General features: G+C 42.4%; 1 protein-coding gene across 1 annotated transcript; it reads left to right on the top strand.

The window, feature by feature from the left end:
• The first annotated feature begins 8896 nt into the window (after positions 1-8896).
• Positions 8897-15298, top strand: LOC121570558 (leucine-rich repeat-containing protein 3B-like). The gene is made up of 2 exons (XM_041882033.2): positions 8897-9402; positions 13540-15298. Exon 2 carries the CDS (start codon positions 13587-13589, stop codon positions 14439-14441), a length of 855 nt encoding a protein of 284 aa, XP_041737967.1. The 5' UTR covers positions 8897-9402; positions 13540-13586; the 3' UTR covers positions 14442-15298.
• The last annotated feature ends 3200 nt before the right edge of the window (positions 15299-18498 follow it).

The raw sequence follows: 18498 nt of genomic DNA, 5'->3' as shown, positions 1-18498 counted from the left end.
CAAATAACTCTTTTAGGTTCTAGATAGCACCTTTTTTTAAAGTGTACAGTATGGCAAAAGGCTAATACATTTGTACTGCATGTATAAAATCTAACAATAATTTGATTTCAGTGTACATTTTCAATTATTGTGGGTGTGGCTTTAAAGAACATGAAATCCATGAACCCTGATTATTTTTTACAAAAGCTTAAAAGTTAAATTATTGTTGCTGATGTGAGACAGAAATGGTCTTGAAAATATGTGGGGATTTAAATACTGTACAACTATATGGTCAACATTTAGAAATAGATCTCTGGACGCAGGAGGCCAAAATCGACCCTGACCAACAACTTTCATTTTGAAGAAACCTGTAAAGCAGAGGACGTGATAATGCAGGTCTTATTATATCCACTAGGGAGAAATTGTGTCACATCGTTCATTATGTCAAACACACTACATACTGTACACACTGTGCACTATCTCTCTCTCTCTCTCTCTCTCTCTCTCTCTCTCTCTCTCTCTCTCTCTCTCTCTCTCTCTCTCTCTCTCTCTCTCTCTCTCTCTCTCTCTCTCTCTCTCTCTCTCTCTCTCTCTCTCTCTCTCTCTCTCTCTCTCACACACACACACATACACACACACACAGGGGTCCCCCAAATTAGCACCCAAGTCATCAGTGCAGCGGCTAGACAGCCTCCGAGGGAAACCCACTCTTGACTGGTGTTCACATTTATTCATTTATTGAGGCTTTTCTTCTCCAGCCTGGCTGACACACACTGTCTGGAGCACAAGCTGCATTACTAGGTCGAGAGACAACAGCAGACATGAAGAAAAGAAGGCTGCCTAAAGACAAGGAGGGCGGATCCCAACTGGAGCCACTACAGAGAGACAACTATATTGCTCTTCCATACTGTTTGCCAGGGACAAAAATTCAGCCTTGGCATTTTATCCACACCAGCCCCGACGACTACTCGTGCCGCCAACTCACCCCGGAGTGGTGCCCAAACACTATCAGCCACAAGCCCATCAGCCACTGCCCAGACCCTATCAGCCGCTGCCCATACCCTATAATAGACCTACATCTACACCAGGCTTGAGCTTTCTGTCTGACATTCAGCATCCACTCTAGATGTAGATACAGGCAGTAGTGCTGACACATAACATTGGCAGCACAGTACAGCGTTTCTCAACCATTTCTGTACCAGTGACTGATGAGACAGTCCTCTTTTTTTAACCAGCTCATATTTAAAACAAATACAATATGTTAAAGCACCACTGGAGAATCAACTCACCACTATAACTGTGCCTCTGCGCTAGCTATTTTGTTTGCCTCCCTGTTGTGCTGTCTGTCTGTCTCAGCATCTTCTCTGCTGTCACTCTATGCTTTTTCTTGTTCTCTGTCAGTCTGTCTGCCTGTCTGTTGTTATACGTTATAAAAGCCAAGCTAATGATTTAGAGCTCTATTCAATCAGATCCGCTTTAGCCAACATCCGCATAGCTGTTGTTTTGGCGGTGTTGGGGGTGGAACAGTGTTAGAGCTGTCAAATCCTCAAGCGGCTCTTGGCATTATACCTAAAGCGGACATTGCCATTGGTTGCACGGAGTAGCATTAAGAGAAATCCCATGCAGCCTTGTTTACAATTTCGAACACTGGAATCTGAAATGTTAATCTACACCTCGATTAGGCTGATACATTATTTTGTTTATAGATTTTTTATTTGAGCGTCATTATTTCTACACTTTCTCGTTCTGAACTTCAAACGTGAGTGGGAGGGGTGCGGCTTTGTGACAATAATCAAGAGCAGCTGCTCCCCGATTTGACAGCTACAACGTAGTTACACCTCCGACACCGCCAAAACATCAGCTATGCGGCCATCACCGGTTAACACTTGATCTGATTGAATCTAGGCCTTAGGCTATATTGCAAATGGGTGCCTTTCATATGTGTTCCCCTGAATCAACACCTATCCTATGTGTTAATCACTATAACAGGCCTCCAGACTATCATTTTCCAATGGTGTCAGTGGTGCCACTTACTTTACAGTTGGTCGGACCCAAATCACGAGTAATTATCTTATAAAGTAATTCATAGTGCTTTATTAAGAAGTATAATAAATAGACTACTGAGGTATTCAATAAATAAATTGTTTCATCTAACACCTATAGTTGCTATATTTTACTGTGAGAATAGGACTCCAGAATTTCCTGATTTATTTTTGTTCAGTAGAGATGAATTACTTACATCTTTATGTATGTAATTTAGCAGCATACCACCGTGCATCCCATTGCTGGCTTACCTCTGAAGCTAAGGAGGGTTGGTCCTGGTCAGTCCTTGAATGGGAGACCAGATGCTGCTGGAAGTGGTGTTGGAGGGCCATTAAGAGGCTCTCTTCTAAAATAAAAATATCCCAATACCCCAGGGGAGTAATTGGGACATTGGCCTGTGTAGGCTGCCGTCTTACGGATGGGACGTTAAACAGATGTCCTGACTCTCTGTGTTCATTAAAAATCTCATGGCACTTATTGTAGGAGTAGGGGTGTTAACCACAGTGTCCTGGCTAAATTCCCAATCGGGCCCTCATACTGTCATGGCCACCTAATCATCCCCAGCTTCCAATTGGCTCATTCATCCCCTGTCCTCTCCCCTGTAACTCTTCCCTAGGTTGATGTTGTAAATGAGAATGTATTTTCAGTCAACTTACCTGGTTAAATAAAAAAAGATTATGTGCACTAAATAATATCATAGGCTAATTCATTTGGGTTTCAACACCTGAAGAGCTGGAAACTAAAAACACATGAACTTCATTGCTATCTCTGAATATAATACCCACTCCTAGTAACCAACAGCAAATGTATTGTCCCCCAAAAAAAAGTTGGAGTTGTAGGCTACTACCCATGATCTCCATACAGTGGGGAAAAAAAAGTATTTAGTCAGCCACCAATTGTGCAAGTTCTCCCACTTAAAAAGATGAGAGAGGCCTGTAATTTTCATCATAGGTACACGTCAACTATGACAGACAAATTGAGAAAAGAAATTCCAGAAAATCACATTGTAGGATTTTTAATGAATTTATTTGCAAATTATGGTGGAAAATAAGTATTTGGTCACCTACAAACAAGCAAGATTTCTGGCTCTCACAGACCTGTAACTTCTTCTTTAAGAGGCTCCTCTGTCCTCCACTCGTTACCTGTATTAATGGCACCTGTTTGAACTTGTTATCCGTATAAAAGACACCTGTCCACAACCTCAAACAGTCACACTCCAAACTTCACTATGGCCAAGACCAAAGAGCTGTCAAAGGACACCAGAAACAAAATTGTAGACCTGCACCAGGCTGGGAAGACTGAATCTGCAATAGGTAAGCAGCTTGGTTTGAAGAAATCAACTGTGGGAGCAATTATTAGGAAATGGAAGACATACAAGACCACTGATAATCTCCCTCGATCTGGGGCTCCACGCAAGAGCTCACCCCGTGGGGGTCAAAATGATCACAAGAACGGTGAGCAAAAATCCCAGAACCACATGGGGGGACCTAGTGAATGACCTGCAGAGAGCTGGGACCAAAGTAACAAAGCCTACCATCAGTAACACACTACGCCGCCAGGGACTCAAATCCTGCAGTCCCCCTGCTTAAGCCAGTACATGTCCAGGCCCGTCTGAAGTTTGCTAGAGTGCCTTTGGATGATCCAGAAGAGGATTGGGAGAATGTCATATGGTCAGATGAAACCAAAATAGAACCTTTTGGTAAAAACTCAACTCGTCGTGTTTGGAGGACAAAGAATGCTGAGTTGCATCCAAAGAACACCATACCTACTGTGAAGCATGGGGGTGGAAACATCATGCTTTGGGGCTGTTTTTCTGCAAAGGGACCAGGACGACTGATCCGTGTAAAGGAAAGAATGAATGGGGCCATGTATCGTGAGATTTTGAGTGAAAACCTCCTTCCATCAGCAAGGGCATTGAAGATGAAACGTGGCTGGGTCTTTCAGCATGACAATGATCCCAAACACACCGCCCGGGCAACGAAGGAGTGGCTTCGTAAGAATCATTTCAAGGTCCTGGAGTGGCCTAGCCAGTCTCCAGATCTCAACCCCATAGAAAATCTTTGGAGGGAGTTGAAAGTCTGTGTTGCCCAGCGACAGCCCCAAAACATCACTGCTCTAGAGGAGATCTGCATGGAGGAATGGGCCAAAATACCAGCAACAGTGTGTGAAAACCTTGTGAAGACTTACAGAAAACGTTTGACCTGTGTCATTGCCAACAAAGGGTATATAACAAAGTATTGAGAAACTTTTGTTATTGACCAAATACTTATTTTCCACCATAATTTGCAAATAAATTCATTAAAAATCCTACAATGTAATTTTCTGGATTTTTTTTCCTCATTTTGTCTGTCATAGTTGACGTGTACCTATGATGAAAATTACAGGCCTCTCTCATCTTTTTAAGTGGGAGAACTTGCACAATTGGTGGCTGACTAAATACTTTTTTTCCCCACTGTATGTCAAAGCCATATCAAATATCTTTGTTGTAAAATAGTTGCTATTGAGGTGAATATTGAGAGTTGAGAAATACATAACTATACCTACAGAAAGCTGAGACCCTCCTCTCTTCGACAAGGAAACGAAGCTTGTTGTACATTTAGAATGCATTTTTTCTCTCGAGCGCATGGGGGAGAGGAGAGTGGCTCGCTAAATGCAGCAGCAGGCCACAATGAGGGCACAGGCACATGGGGAAGGCAGACACTTTCATTACAGGAATCATGAGGATACTGCACTTTACTGTTTGACCAAATCATGGTTTTGAGTGAGGAAGTTTTGAGTGAGGTGACAATGTAGAATGTGCTCTTTCTACATTTACAGGCACCCTTTCCATTTTTTCAACACATGATCTTGGCCGTCTAACTGATGACAGAGTCGGAGCAGGTGTCTTTGCTGATGTAGCATTTGACTTTGAATGTGAGTTTGCGTGACCTCAGCCTATCAGAAACCCGGCTTGCCCATCTTGGTAGGGGGGGCCGGCCATTGCCTACTGATCATCCAAAGGATCATTATATATTAGTATAACAGAGAAATTGCGCAAAAATCTTTACAAAATAAATATTCACAGGCCCATGGGCCGCCGGCCATGTCACCCTTTTCATTGTTTTATTTTTATATGAAAAAAAACATACAGAACGGCAGGCAGGCTCAGGGCCAGGGCAGGCAGAATGGTCAAAAACTGGAAAAACTGGAAAATAGGGACTAGAGCAAAACAGGAGTATGGGAAAAAACTCGGGTAAGCTTGACGAGACAAGACGAACTGACAACAGACAAACAGAAAACACTGGTATAAATACACAGGGGATAATGGGGACAAATGGGAGACACCTGGTGGGAGGTGGAGACAAGCACAAGACAGGTGAAACCGATCAGGGTGTGACAATGAGCATGACACACTAAAGCAATTACACCACACTTGCTGAATAACCTATTGGCTCACTCGTGCAATAATCACTTTCCGTTCATCCAACCAATGGGCATAAATCTAGGGGAGTATTTATATGTCAACTCACCCCTTGTGTCTCTCACTTGCTGTTTTGCAGCAGCAGTCTTCCAATGACCTTCCACATCCCCACCACCACCAACTGAAGGCCCCGTCTTCGGAACCCCGTTCTCCCAGCCAGGGGGTTTTGATGCCAGTTGTTCATCATAGGGCAACCTGTCAACCGCTCCTCAGAGACAAGGCCTACCTCAAACAATTCAATAAAATGCAATATTGCATTTTGTCTCTGTTGTCATTCAGTTAAGCCTGTACTCGACAGAACTGGAGTTAGTGTCAAGAGTCAGAAGAAGCGCTCAGCACATATAGAGACATAGGCCTAAACTCATAGAAAAAAGGGTTCTGAAATGGTTTTTCGGCTGTCCCCATAGGAGAACCCTTTTTGGTTCCAGGTAGAACTATTTTGGGTTTCAGGTAGAACTATTTTGGGTTCCATGTAGAACCCTCTGTGGAAAGGGTTCTACCTGGAACTATGTGACAGCCGAATAACCCTTTTAGGTTCTAGATAGCACCTTTTTTCCTAAGGGTCTACTTGGAAGCACTCAGAGATTATATATAATTTGGATAGTCAGCATTTTGTAGATTCTTGTTATCTCTGAGATGGACAGCTAGCAATCCCCCCATTAGCAATTACTAATTAGTCATTAGTAGCCTACTTCCCATGTGACCATTGGCTATTGCAGTGGCGATTTTAGCACGTAAATCTTGGTGGGACAAAATATAAAACATAAGTGGGATGCATGCCAGCAAAACCACAAACAACACTAAACAATACATTAATTGCACTATAAGGTGACAAACGGTGCCCACAAACTGTTAGGGCCTACATAAAGCTGTCCCAACAGCAGAGTCCCAACAGCAGTTCCAACACCTTACCACTGCTACATCTGGCTATCAGCGGAGCCTTGTCTGGCAGTGAAACAGTTCATTCAGCCTCATTTACTGCCTTTAAAAAAGAACATAGCTGATACGGCTGACTTGCTTAAACAAATTTAGTTTCTACTGACAATTGAGATGTACAAACTATGGCATAAGGGGACGACAAGCGGATAAGAGGCCATCCGTAATTTCGATTAAGACATTAATGAGCGAACTAGGACGGACCTAGTCAATATAACTATTTGTTCAGCACTTTTGAAATGTACAGCGACATAATTCAGAACATTGGCCATTCTTACAGTGTTCTCCCTGTACACCAAGTCAGAACCGTAGGATAAATAAAGGGGGCATATAAGCAGATAATGAAAGCTCTTACAATATTCAATGATTACAATTCTCTAAAACAGGCTATAGGCTACATGTGCGCCTCCAAGTCAGAACAGTAGGCAAAATTAAGAAGGGGAAAATATACCAAATTATTAGGGTGAGGCACATGGGCTACTATCAGCTTACTACACAACATACACTTAGTATTACTTTCTTAGCTACAGTATACATATCTCCCTGGCATATTACATCATTTCTGCAGCAGCATACAAGTCACTTTTATATTCACCTTGTTGTGCTGTGCTCACTTGAACAGGAAGGTGGCGCGGCAGTCCTTCGTGGGCAAATTTTGTCATCAAAGTCTGGCATTCTCTAGATTTTTGGTGCTTTCAAGACAACTGGGAACTCTGAAAAAAACTAGGTTGAATCATGTTGACGTCAGTGATCTTCAGGTCGCAGCTCTAGAAAGAGGCCTGAGTTCCGGATTTACAATTCCGAGGTGGAAGACCGCTCAAAACATATTTTCCCAGTCGGAGCTGCAAAACATATTTTTCCTCGGTTCCCAGTTGTCTTGAAATCACTGAAGTCAGATTTCGCAGTTCAGAGTTAAGAGTTGTTTTGAGTGCAGCACAAATCATGCTTCATTGACAGCATGGCCAATGTTGAATGTTTATCATTTTAAGCTTGGAAAAGAGACCCTTACTCCCAGACTTAGGACCACACAGCTACTCCACTGAATAGCAGGCTAGTGATTGCTTTGCAATGCTTGCAGTTAGCCACTGATTCCTTCCAAACCACTCATTGTTGAATTTGCGATTTCCAACTTGTTGTGTAATGTTTATGTCCAATGGCCAATGAGCACCAATACGTTTTATCTATAATTTATCTTCATTATTTCTCTTCATATGACAAGGATTAAAAAGTATTTGCCAGTAGATTGTCAACTTGATTCATGATGATGACTGCTAGCTAAGATTTTGAAAGTATGATGTTGACATGATCAGTCTGTTAGAAATTGCGTAATTCAAATCTGGTATTGGCATTAAAGAGAAAACATAATCAAGAGATATTCAATCCAAGCTAAATTTATTATATGCAAAATGTATGTATGATAAGTATGAAGGTTCGTATACGGGCTCACTGAAATACCACACAGGGCAGACAGAGAACTAATCCATTGTTCTGAGTTCTTCTTCAAATACTCTGACAGAGATAGTTCCCACTCTCTGCTGGCCAATCAGAGTAGAGACTGAGCATGGTTTAGACTTACTCAGCCAATCCGTTGGCGCACCGGCTGGTCCCAGCCCCTTGGCGCTCCACTGTTGCACACTGTTGCCAGGCATACGTTTTTATCATAACAACCTGTGGAGTCAGCACCCAAAAGACACCGTTCCACTGTACTCTAAGTACCTACGTTCAAGGACGGTTCACAGACAACGGTTCACAGACAACAAAGAGGCAGTGTTCGTATCTGTGAGAAATACAAGTCTTATCATCCTACCCCTAATGTTCCTCACATGAATCACAGCTTGTTATGTGAAACAATTCATATCAGTACAGTACAAACCTTTTATGCTTTAATCATTAATGCATTCCTTCTAAGCTATTCATCCCTCCAGTAATGAGAAAATAGATCCCCACAAGTCCAATCAAAGCTACTGTAGATATAACATGATTTGATGTCATTTTATCTGTGGCAAATGACCTTGAGCCTTCTTGGATGTGCACTTCTAATGTAACACTATGGCAGCACCCAAGGGGCTTCAATTTTCGAGCTCTACCCTTAGACTTGGCAGTGACTACTGTCCTCATGAGTGACAGAAGACTGAGCCAATCACGGTTCAACTAGAGAACATTACTAACGCCTATGCTCCCTATTTTCTGTTGGCTGCCCCACCACCACAGAAAGCACTGAGCTAGGCTGAAACACCTGCATTTTGGAGCTGCCTTACTCAATAAAGCAAAAAAGAGACCATGTTTGTATGCGGCTTTATTAACTCAATGAATGTTTTTTATTTTATTTATTTTTTACATTGTTTACAAACTGATATGTGACACATATTAATGCCAAAATAACATTAAAAACAGGCATTTTTAGCTAAAAATGTGGGGCTCAAAACAGGTGGGGCTCGGATAATTGTTAGGAAAACGTACTTCTGCGCAGGATATTTTAGCTTTCTCAGCCTTCACACACAGCAATTATCTTGTAGCTACGCATTCCATTAATCATGGAAAGGTTTCCCGCCTCGAAGAAGTCACGATGTGGGTTCACGCGCACAGCAGAGCGCACAGCGCAGCAGTAACAAATAGCTAACTACTGTAGCAGATGGTGTGTGTGTGTGGTGAGGACATTATATGCTTCGACGCTCATGTGCTTGACGGCTCATATTACAATTTTAAGCCGACAAGAATAGGTTACGGTTTGGTAAGGGACCAATTCTCCTGTTTGCCTCTATATATTTACAGTCGTGTTAATTTCTTCAACAACTAGATAGCGCGGAGCAGAGAGGCAACAACCATCGGTATTGAATGCTGGTAAACAGACTCCGCTGTAACGCGGATTCTCGGGCGGCGCTGCACTGCACGCGGGTACTGTAATCGCAGCTGAGTATGGACGCTGTTCTGTGAGCATGCTGTACTGACACATGTTCTCCTCCCAGACAACAAAAGCTGAAGTGGTAAGAAAGCTCTTATGTTTGCCAGCCTTACATTTACATCTGACTATGAATGAATACATACAGTATGTCCTTTATAAATAAGAAGCAAAAGTTTCATGGAGGAGTAACATTATATTGCATTGAGAAATATTGAATATTGTTGAATGAAACATTGTATTGCATTATTGTGGGGGACCTTTTCATTTTAATTGTCATGATGGAATATTGATGTGTAGCTTACAAAAGCGTATCTCGGGGGATATGATATGCTTTTGTAAACTACACCTCAATATTCCATCATTAATCAGATATGTAGGGTATCTCTAAAACACCTCCAATTTAGATCAGTAGCCAAATTAATTCATAATAGCCTACTACTTACTGTATGTGCCAAATGTTCATTCCTTGCAGAGTATTGTTGACATCCTGCACTTTGCAGAATACATCAATTTAGCCTGAATGTTGTGCAGTTGGAGAGTAATGGCATATTAATGTAGGCCTACCTTTGTGTACATTCATATTTGATTATGTACATTCATATTTATAACAACACCTCTAGGCTGTGTCCACGGTGGAAAAGGGTTTTCTGTCTGTGTAAGCCCTGCTCGCAGGCAAGCCTCATGAGACAGGCTCTTCTATTGCATGAAAGCTCAGTTGCACAAAGGTTAACGATGTGAACGTCAAACAAATGACTAGAGAATATCCATTAATGCAATGAGGAAGAGGAGGGAGGAATCAATAAAGGATAACAGCATGAGGCCTTCCTTCACTCGATAATTGGAAGTTCCCCCATATCACTTACTGGGAGGATAGTCTAATCTAATGTATTCAAATGTTATTCTTGTAGTCAGACAGTGAGTGCACACTGTACACCACGCCCTATGGTTCGGCTGTGTTTTTACTATACTTTATACAGTGGTACATCAGTAGCTTATTGCAGGACTCATAAGTAGTGAGTGAGTCAGTTGGGACCAGCACATTGGTGGAATGGCAGAGCTGCAACATTTATATTCAATACTATCTTGGCCTATATAATACTAAGTCGTTAGAAAAAAACGGATGTAAATGAAATACTGAGCTTACTCTCGCTCACACACATACACACAGTCGCACACTGTAGCACACACACTATAGTAAAGTCACACACTATATCAATCCATTCCACTTAGATAATGGGATTCTGTATCATTTGGAATTAGTGGTTGTCAAGTTAATAATGCTATGTTGCCTCTCGTCAATTCCTTACGCATTCAGCAGAACCCCAATAAACCAGACTTCTTCTGATCAACTCAGACAGGGACACTTTCTGTATCACGATGACATGCTGTGACAGATACCACTAATGCGGTTGCAATATGGTCTACTCAGGCCTCTCAGACACTCGGCCATCCCTCACCCTGGATATGAGGAGAGGGTGTGCGAGACGCAATCCTTCTTATTGAGCCGTGCTGCTTTCGTAATGTGACTTTAAGAGACACTCTGAGATTATGTCATTTGTAAACCAGCGTTTGAGCTCATTTTCCCAGAAGCTGAACGAACAGCCAGATAGAGGACAGTTGCAGTACATTATGCCTGTATGCAACAGGCAGATCTTACTGTTTTCTTTCTTTTCAGTTATCATTATTTTCTTTGACTCAGCTGGTTTTATAGATTGGTGAATACTTTAGGAAGAATATATGTTTACATTTTTATGTGCACGATTTACAATTATGAAGAAGCATGAATCCATAAAACCAACCTAGCCTACAACCAAAAAAGCTCTCCTAAGGTTCTTAGACCTATAGGCCAGGGTTTTCCAAACCGGCATCTTTATATCCAACATGACTCCCATCCCATCAGATCTGCCTGTTGCATACAGGGCATAATGTACTGTAACTGTACTCATCAAGCGTAGATTTTTTGAATCAGCTGTGTAGTGCTAGCTCAAAAAACAAAATGTGCACCCAGGGGGTCCTCAGGACCGAGTTTGGGAAACCCTGCTCCAGGCTACAGTTATGTTGCGGTGAAACTGTGTGTCCCGTCCAACCCATACACATTCTCTGGGGTTTTGTGTCAGTGGAGAAGCAGATTCTATGTGGCCTTTAGACAGTGGTGTAAAGTACATAAGTAAAAATACTTTAAAGTACTACTTAAGTCTTTTTTTGGGGTATCTGTACTTTACTTTACTATTTATATTTTTGACAACTTTTACTTCACTACATTCTTAAAGAAAATTATGTACTTTTTACTCCATAAATTTTTCCTGACACTGAAAAGTACTCATTACATGTTTAATGCTTATCAGGACAGGAAAATGGTCCAATTCACGCACTAATCAAGAGAACATCCCTGGTAATCCCTACTGCCTCTGATCTGGCGGACTCACGGACTCACGAAACACCAATTATTTGTTTGTAAATTATGTCTCAGTGTTGGAGTGTGCCCCTGGCTATCCGTAAATTAAAAAGATTTGCTTAATATAAAGAATTTGAAACGATTTATACTTTTACTTTTACTTTTGATACTTAAGTATATTTTAACAATTACATTTACTTTTGATACTTAAGTATATTTAAAACTAAATACTTTTAGACTTTTACTCAAGTAGTATTTTACTGGGTGACTTTTTTTTATACTGGGTCACTTTTACTTGAGTAATTTTGTATCAAGGTATCTTTACTTTTACTCAAGTATGACAATTGGGTACTTTCTCCACCACTGCCTTTAGAGAGGATTAGTAAGAGGATATTGGACTGTGGCATTTACTGCGCCTCAGCCTGCCTTAGACAGCGCTGCTCAAGAGTCTGTTACCTGAGTCAGGTCTCAGTGAAAAGGGATGTTACAGTACTGATGGGCCCGGAAACATTACTTTGATTGACCCAAAATGTACTTAAACTAAATGGCCCAAAGATGACCTACTTACCACTGCAGGCATATCCTACATCCAAATAGCCTTAAGCCTAGATTCAATTAGTTCCAGCATTAGGGCTCTATTAGAGCATGATTGAAATGTCCCCATGTTAGCGGAGACTGCATTCATGGTAAATGTGCATATGACGGCTCAATCGGAAATGACCATTACTTTTCTATCGCACAATCGCTAACGGTTCAACGATACAGATTGAATAGAGCCCTTAACCCGCAATAACCGACAACTGCATAGCTGTATTATTGCTTTTATTTAGGTGATGTTGGAGGTGTAACTGCGTTGACGCTGTCAAATCAGTGAGCGAATGCTCGTCGTCATTGTCACGAAACCACACCCGTCCTTAAATCCCACCCGTGTTAGAAGTTCAGAACGAGAAACGGTAGGCTATATAGAAATAATGACACTCAAGTTTAAAATCATTAAATGAAATAATAACGATTGATATTAGCCTAATCGAGTTGTAGATCACAACACACATTCCAGTGATCGAACTTGTAGCAAGGCTGCATAGGATTTATACTAATGCGACTCAGTATATCCAATGGCAATGTCCGCTATAACGCCTGGAGCAGGCTTGCTGATTTGGCAGCTCCAGTGTAGTTACACCTCTGACATCGCCTAAATAAAACAATAATACTGCAATGCAGTTGTCGGTTATCGCGGGTTAAGGCAGATCTGATTGAATCTAGCCCATAGCCTACATCCTACATCCAAACAGGGTTGATGCTGTACTGTAGGTGCTAAGACTGGGTTTCAGAGATATTCACTCTGCATCCATTAGAGGCTGACAGTACTTTACCATCTGAAATACCCATGCCCAAATATATTTTGAGCATCAATATCACTAGTTCCACTGAATCAGAGCAGGATTATAGTAATACCAAGAAACATGCCAATCAATGAGAGGTCCATCTTCCATCACAGCACTGGCAGGAAGCACCTTATCTGTAATCTGTACGCACGGATGACGCCGTCGCTGATCTCTATCCCACTCCTCCTCTACACTACAGCTGTGTTTTGTCATTTTCTGTTCGTCAAGACACAAGTGCCAATTCATTACAATTAGCCCATTCAGGATCAAAGTGGGCTAAAAATAACACCTGGCACTTGTATGACTGTTAGGATTACTCACAGAGATGGTTCTGTGTTGCTTCTGCCACACTGATATTAGTGTCTTTTGCAATCACTTGTTGTCCTCGTTCCTTTTCGCCATTATTTTCTCTCTGATGTTTTTCCTCATTGTCTCTCAGGCCAGCTGGTTGGTGAAGCTGTGACCTATGCAGGGTTGTCTTGGCTGATGGTCCAGGGGCTGTGTCCTTCCAGGAGGGTATGCCTGTATCCCACCATGCCGCTGCTGGCAGAATGGCTGCTGTGCCTCTCCTTGGTGGCATGCCTGCTGCTGCACAGCCTGGCGCTCAGCTCAACCACCGCGGGCCTCCACGGGGCGACCACCGGCTGCTCCGAGAGCTGCTACTGCTCCGAGACGGCCAATGGCGGGAGGGTGGTGCGCTGCAGCAACATGCGCCTGGCGGGGGTGCCGCATGACCTGCCTAACGACACCCGCCGACTTTACCTGGACGGTAACCTCCTCACCACCATCCCCGCCGACGCCTTTGCGGGGCTTCCTTTACTCAATGAGCTGGACCTCTCCCACAATGAGCTAACTCAGATGGAGCCAGGGGCCTTCCGGGGTCTGGTCCCCTCTCTCAGGAGCCTGGACCTGTCCTCTAACAGACTGACCACCCTGGAGCCAGAGGTCCTGGGGGGACTGAGGGCTCAGGCCAACCTCACCCACAACCCCTGGCACTGTGACTGCCGCCTCCAGGTGGCTATGCCCCGGCTGGACCTGGACCCGGCCTCACTGGCCGGTGTGGTGTGCCACACTTCGGAGCCCAAGGACGTCGGCGTAGATACAGGAGTGCCCTTCGTCATGGTGGCGGCCGACCTGGACCTGTGCGCAGGGCTCAAGAGGACCACGGATGTGGCCATGCTGGTGACCATGTTCGGCTGGTTCGCCATGGTCATTTCCTACCTGGTGTATTACGTCAGGCACAACCAGGAGGACGCACGGAGACACCTGGAGTACCTCAAGTCCCTTCCCAGCAAACTGGACAGGCCAGAGGAGCCCTCTACACTCAGCACAGTGGTGTGAGAAGTAAAATACCAGCCCTAGGTCAAATGCATTTTGTCAAGTACTTTCAAATACTTGAGGTGTGCTTGATTTAGCTTGATTGGTGTGCAAGGAGGTAGAGTTGACATGTTTTGTAGTAGGTAAGCTAAACAAGCGCACCTGTAGTATTTGACATATATTTACCTAGGTCAGGTAGAGACACAGGAAATAAAAGCCAAACACCTCAAAAGGATAAAAAAAAGGAAGTGCCCAAACTTGGAAATAGACCGGGATACTACTGTACTGTACAAGTTTTCAAACTGTTCATTACCAGTATTCCATTGGAAACACAACACCTCACGGTAACGTTTCATCCAAATAAATTCACACTTTTTGATTAATTAATGTCATTAAATTAGTCCATTTTTTCACATAGCTGTTTGTTATATGAATTAAGGAATTATTTTACACAGACATTTGTGAATATTCTAAATGTATTTGCAAATCAGTCCCAGTCTTTATGTAAGATACTCTGTATTTGAAAATGTTTTAATTCCAACAAGGTATTGTAAGATTGTCAAATGCATAACTATTTCACCATGGACTGCCCAAGGGCACCGTTTTATTATTATTCAGGAATGCATGATGTCATAAAATGTCCCCATATTAGTCATAATACTGTACTTGGCAGTATAACAGAGACTGCATTGTTTTTCCAGAAGCTCCACTCGTTGAATGTTGGATCTTTATTTTATGAATGAGAACCCCATGTAACCATCAAACATTTTACCAGAAAGAATAAAATCATGAAATGCTCCTTCATTTTTATTTCAGCTACAATACCATATTTATTCACAGTTGTATTGCATGTAATATTTCATTTCACACAAAGTCAGCCTGAATATATCACCTTTTTATTTATTTTAAATGAACAAGGTGTTCATTATATTGAGTTCTGATATTTGACAGACCGTAGTGCACGATGGCAAAACTAGTTTAGAAATATGAATTGCGCAGCTTCAATGAGTGGGTCCAACAAGTAATTCTTTGCCAAAAAAAGAAGAGTTTAAAAGAGTTCACTGTCTGAAGTCTTATTTCAATTTTCACCAAGCCTCATGAATTCCTTTGATCTCACTAACAGGTATGTATTTTAGAATTATGAATCTGTTTCAGGAACAGACTGCACTGAATTTGGCTTCTGTCACACACGCACACACATACATACACACACACACACACGACTAACAGCCATAATGCACACATTAAAACTCCACACCCTCAGGCTGAAATAAAAATTATAGATTTTACCCTTGCTCAACGTTTGGAAACTGGGCCTGCCAATGGGATCACTCCTGGCCTCCCCGATCATGACGTAGGATGGGAATAAATACAGAATGGTGTTTTCCTGTCCTACAGGAACTATGAAAACCCTGCCCCTTGACCGTGGTACAGTATCCAGCCACAGTCTGTCTGTCTTTCTGTCTGTCTTAAGCGCTCATTCGTGGAAGATGGGAATAACCTCTCTCTCTCTCTCATTTATCTATCATCGTGGAAATTACAGCGGAGCTCTAATGGCCATGGCGACATACACACCACCAATCAGATGCTGAACCCTGAAGGTCACTCACGCACACACACACGCACATGCATACACACACAAATAAATATAGTTTACATACTAATTATACAGTATAGCCTGTTCAATCTTTAAAATGTCAGTCATGAGCCGTACCAGACACGGATACATTACCCTCATTAGCATGTGTTTATTTGCATGGACAATTGCACTCACTCACATTACCATACACACTGTAATAGGAGAATGTCTGTACAAGGGTGCTACAAGAGTGTATAGCCTACAGCTGAACACTATCATATTGGTAGTCTGACCTCTCCTCTTAGCTGAACATTTTTACACACACCCACTCTCTCTCACTCTCCTGGATGTAAGGCAGGTTTCACAGGTGACATTCAAACCGTGTCCAGGTATCCGAGAACAGCCCTGTCACCACTGTCACTCTGAAACCAGACTCATTGCGTTGCTCCTCAGTTACACCCTGTAGTAAATGTGAGGGCCTTCTCGCAGGAGAAGGAAACGCAAATCTCTCCCCTTCATTTTTAAATGCTGTGTCCTCTGGGAAATTAAGACATTCCTGACTGGTTTTGATTGTATGTGGCTTAGTGTCTTGTGTATAGACCTACTGTAGTCAAATTGAAAGTATTGTTGTTTAATATGAATTGAGGACTAATTTGCATTGTGTAAGGCGAATAGCTCATATTCCTGAAAAGGAGAACATGGGTATAGGAACACACACACACACACACACTGCTTCTGAGCTCATATCCAACCCTTTCAGAGTGACTAACCTTTCTCCTCCCCATGTGTCAGCTGGTAAATTGCAGGTAGAGAGAGAAAGTCCTCTCAGTCCGTCTCCCTGAATGAGCTTTGGAGTTTCACTGATTACTTCTGCAATGCAACATTCACTCCATTGTTAACAAAATGAAGGGAATACGCAGCAGAGAGAATGAAGCTTTGATTTGCAGCTCCTGATTAGATCTCAGAACTTTTGTTCTCTATCTCCCTCATTTGCTCAATTGCTTTGTGTTCTGTTTGCTTGATTTCACCTCTGTAATCAAGTCTGCTAATTGCTTCCAATTTCAATCTCCAGCTGTGTATGATATTATAGTGCATCGAAGATTTTAAAAATACATTAAAAAATCTTAATTTCTCTGAAATGAACCGTCTCTGTGGGAGTTGTAAAGGGGCTCCATACTTGATGCAGCATTATTTATTTCTTCAGATGCATTCCTAAAGCCCCTTGTTATCCCACTGGCTAGCTAGCAGCATAAACATCTGCGTCTAGTCAGTGTGGTGCAGTCAGTGGGGCTGCTAGCCACTGTGTGTGTGTGTGTGTTTACGCTCTATCTCTCTCCATTGCTATTCTGAGTGTTACTGATTATGTATGTGCTGTTGTCACTGATGAACTGTTTGTGTGTATTATCTCAGAGTCTGTACACGCATCATGGGCTTTCATGGTTGTCTGTGTATTTGTGTTAATGTCTTTGATGGAACTTTGGTGTTTGTATTGGGAGATTTCATGTCAAAATACAGTTTGTTCTTTATCTATGATGTGAGCTTAAAGGAATGAGTGTGTGTGGTTTAAAATGAAAGTGTGTGTGTGTGTGTCTGCGTGAGTACGTACCCACCCTCTAAATGGGTAACCTTGCCTGGGGCAGGGTCACCACTGGGAGCTTGGCTGACCGCAGGAGCCAAATCATATCCTGCCACAGCCTGCTGCAGAGCAAAACCCACTCCAGATGGTAAGAGAGACCACTTTGTCCCCACATCCCTAATGCCATGCCCAGATTAATGACAGACGGTTTCTGCATTCAGCCAATGCTATACTTAAATTGTTGCCTAGCCAACGAAGAAGGAAGGAGTCTGTGAAAACTGAATCAAGTGTAACACCCAGCCTTGGCTTAGGCCTCCCATAATCTATTCTGTCCACCAACACTTACTGAATGGATGAGCATTTTGACCTCTCTCTCTCTCAGCCTTGCATTTAGACTGAACGTTGTAGTTGCTGCATGGTAGAACTGCAGACTCAAGGCAATGGCTCCTTGGTTTTGTGTGTGCTGGTATAATGACAGGTCTGTGTAACAATGAGCTTTGTCTACATCTCCCACACATTGTGGTAGCTGCTGTTCTAGTCTGTGGCGTTCTGTCCTCTTTGATAGATATAGGTAATGAATCAGAATGGCCAGTGTAGTGTAGGGCTAGCCAGCCACTTAGCAATTCAATTCTAATGTATCATGAGGCAGCTGAATATCATCAAATTGGTAGGGGATTTAATTTTGGTTCCACAGACTTTTAAAATAATAATTTGTGTACTTGCAGTATTTTGCTCTTTGTGAAAGTGGCAGGATTAGTAATAGTAATGGAAGGATTGCCTTTCTTGTACAGGTATGGGAAGGGGGATTGAATGAAGGCTGTCACACACACACAAAGATGTTTGTGGAGGAGCTGACTAACCATGAGTAAACTGTAAAAAAAAAAAAAAAAAGAAGAAAAGAAGATATATAGAAAGAAAGTTGCACA

This window comes from Coregonus clupeaformis, unplaced genomic scaffold, assembly GCF_020615455.1.
Source record: "Coregonus clupeaformis isolate EN_2021a unplaced genomic scaffold, ASM2061545v1 scaf0027, whole genome shotgun sequence".
Lineage (NCBI taxonomy): Eukaryota > Metazoa > Chordata > Actinopteri > Salmoniformes > Salmonidae > Coregonus > Coregonus clupeaformis.
Note: the sequence above shows the minus strand (reverse complement) of the source record. Positions and strands in the feature narration are given on the sequence as shown.

Bases quoted from the DNA above. Each gene is read 5' to 3' on its own strand.
- LOC121570558 (XM_041882033.2), top strand. From the start codon at position 13,587: ATGGTCCAGGGGCTGTGTCCTTCCAGGAGGGTATGCCTGTATCCCACC.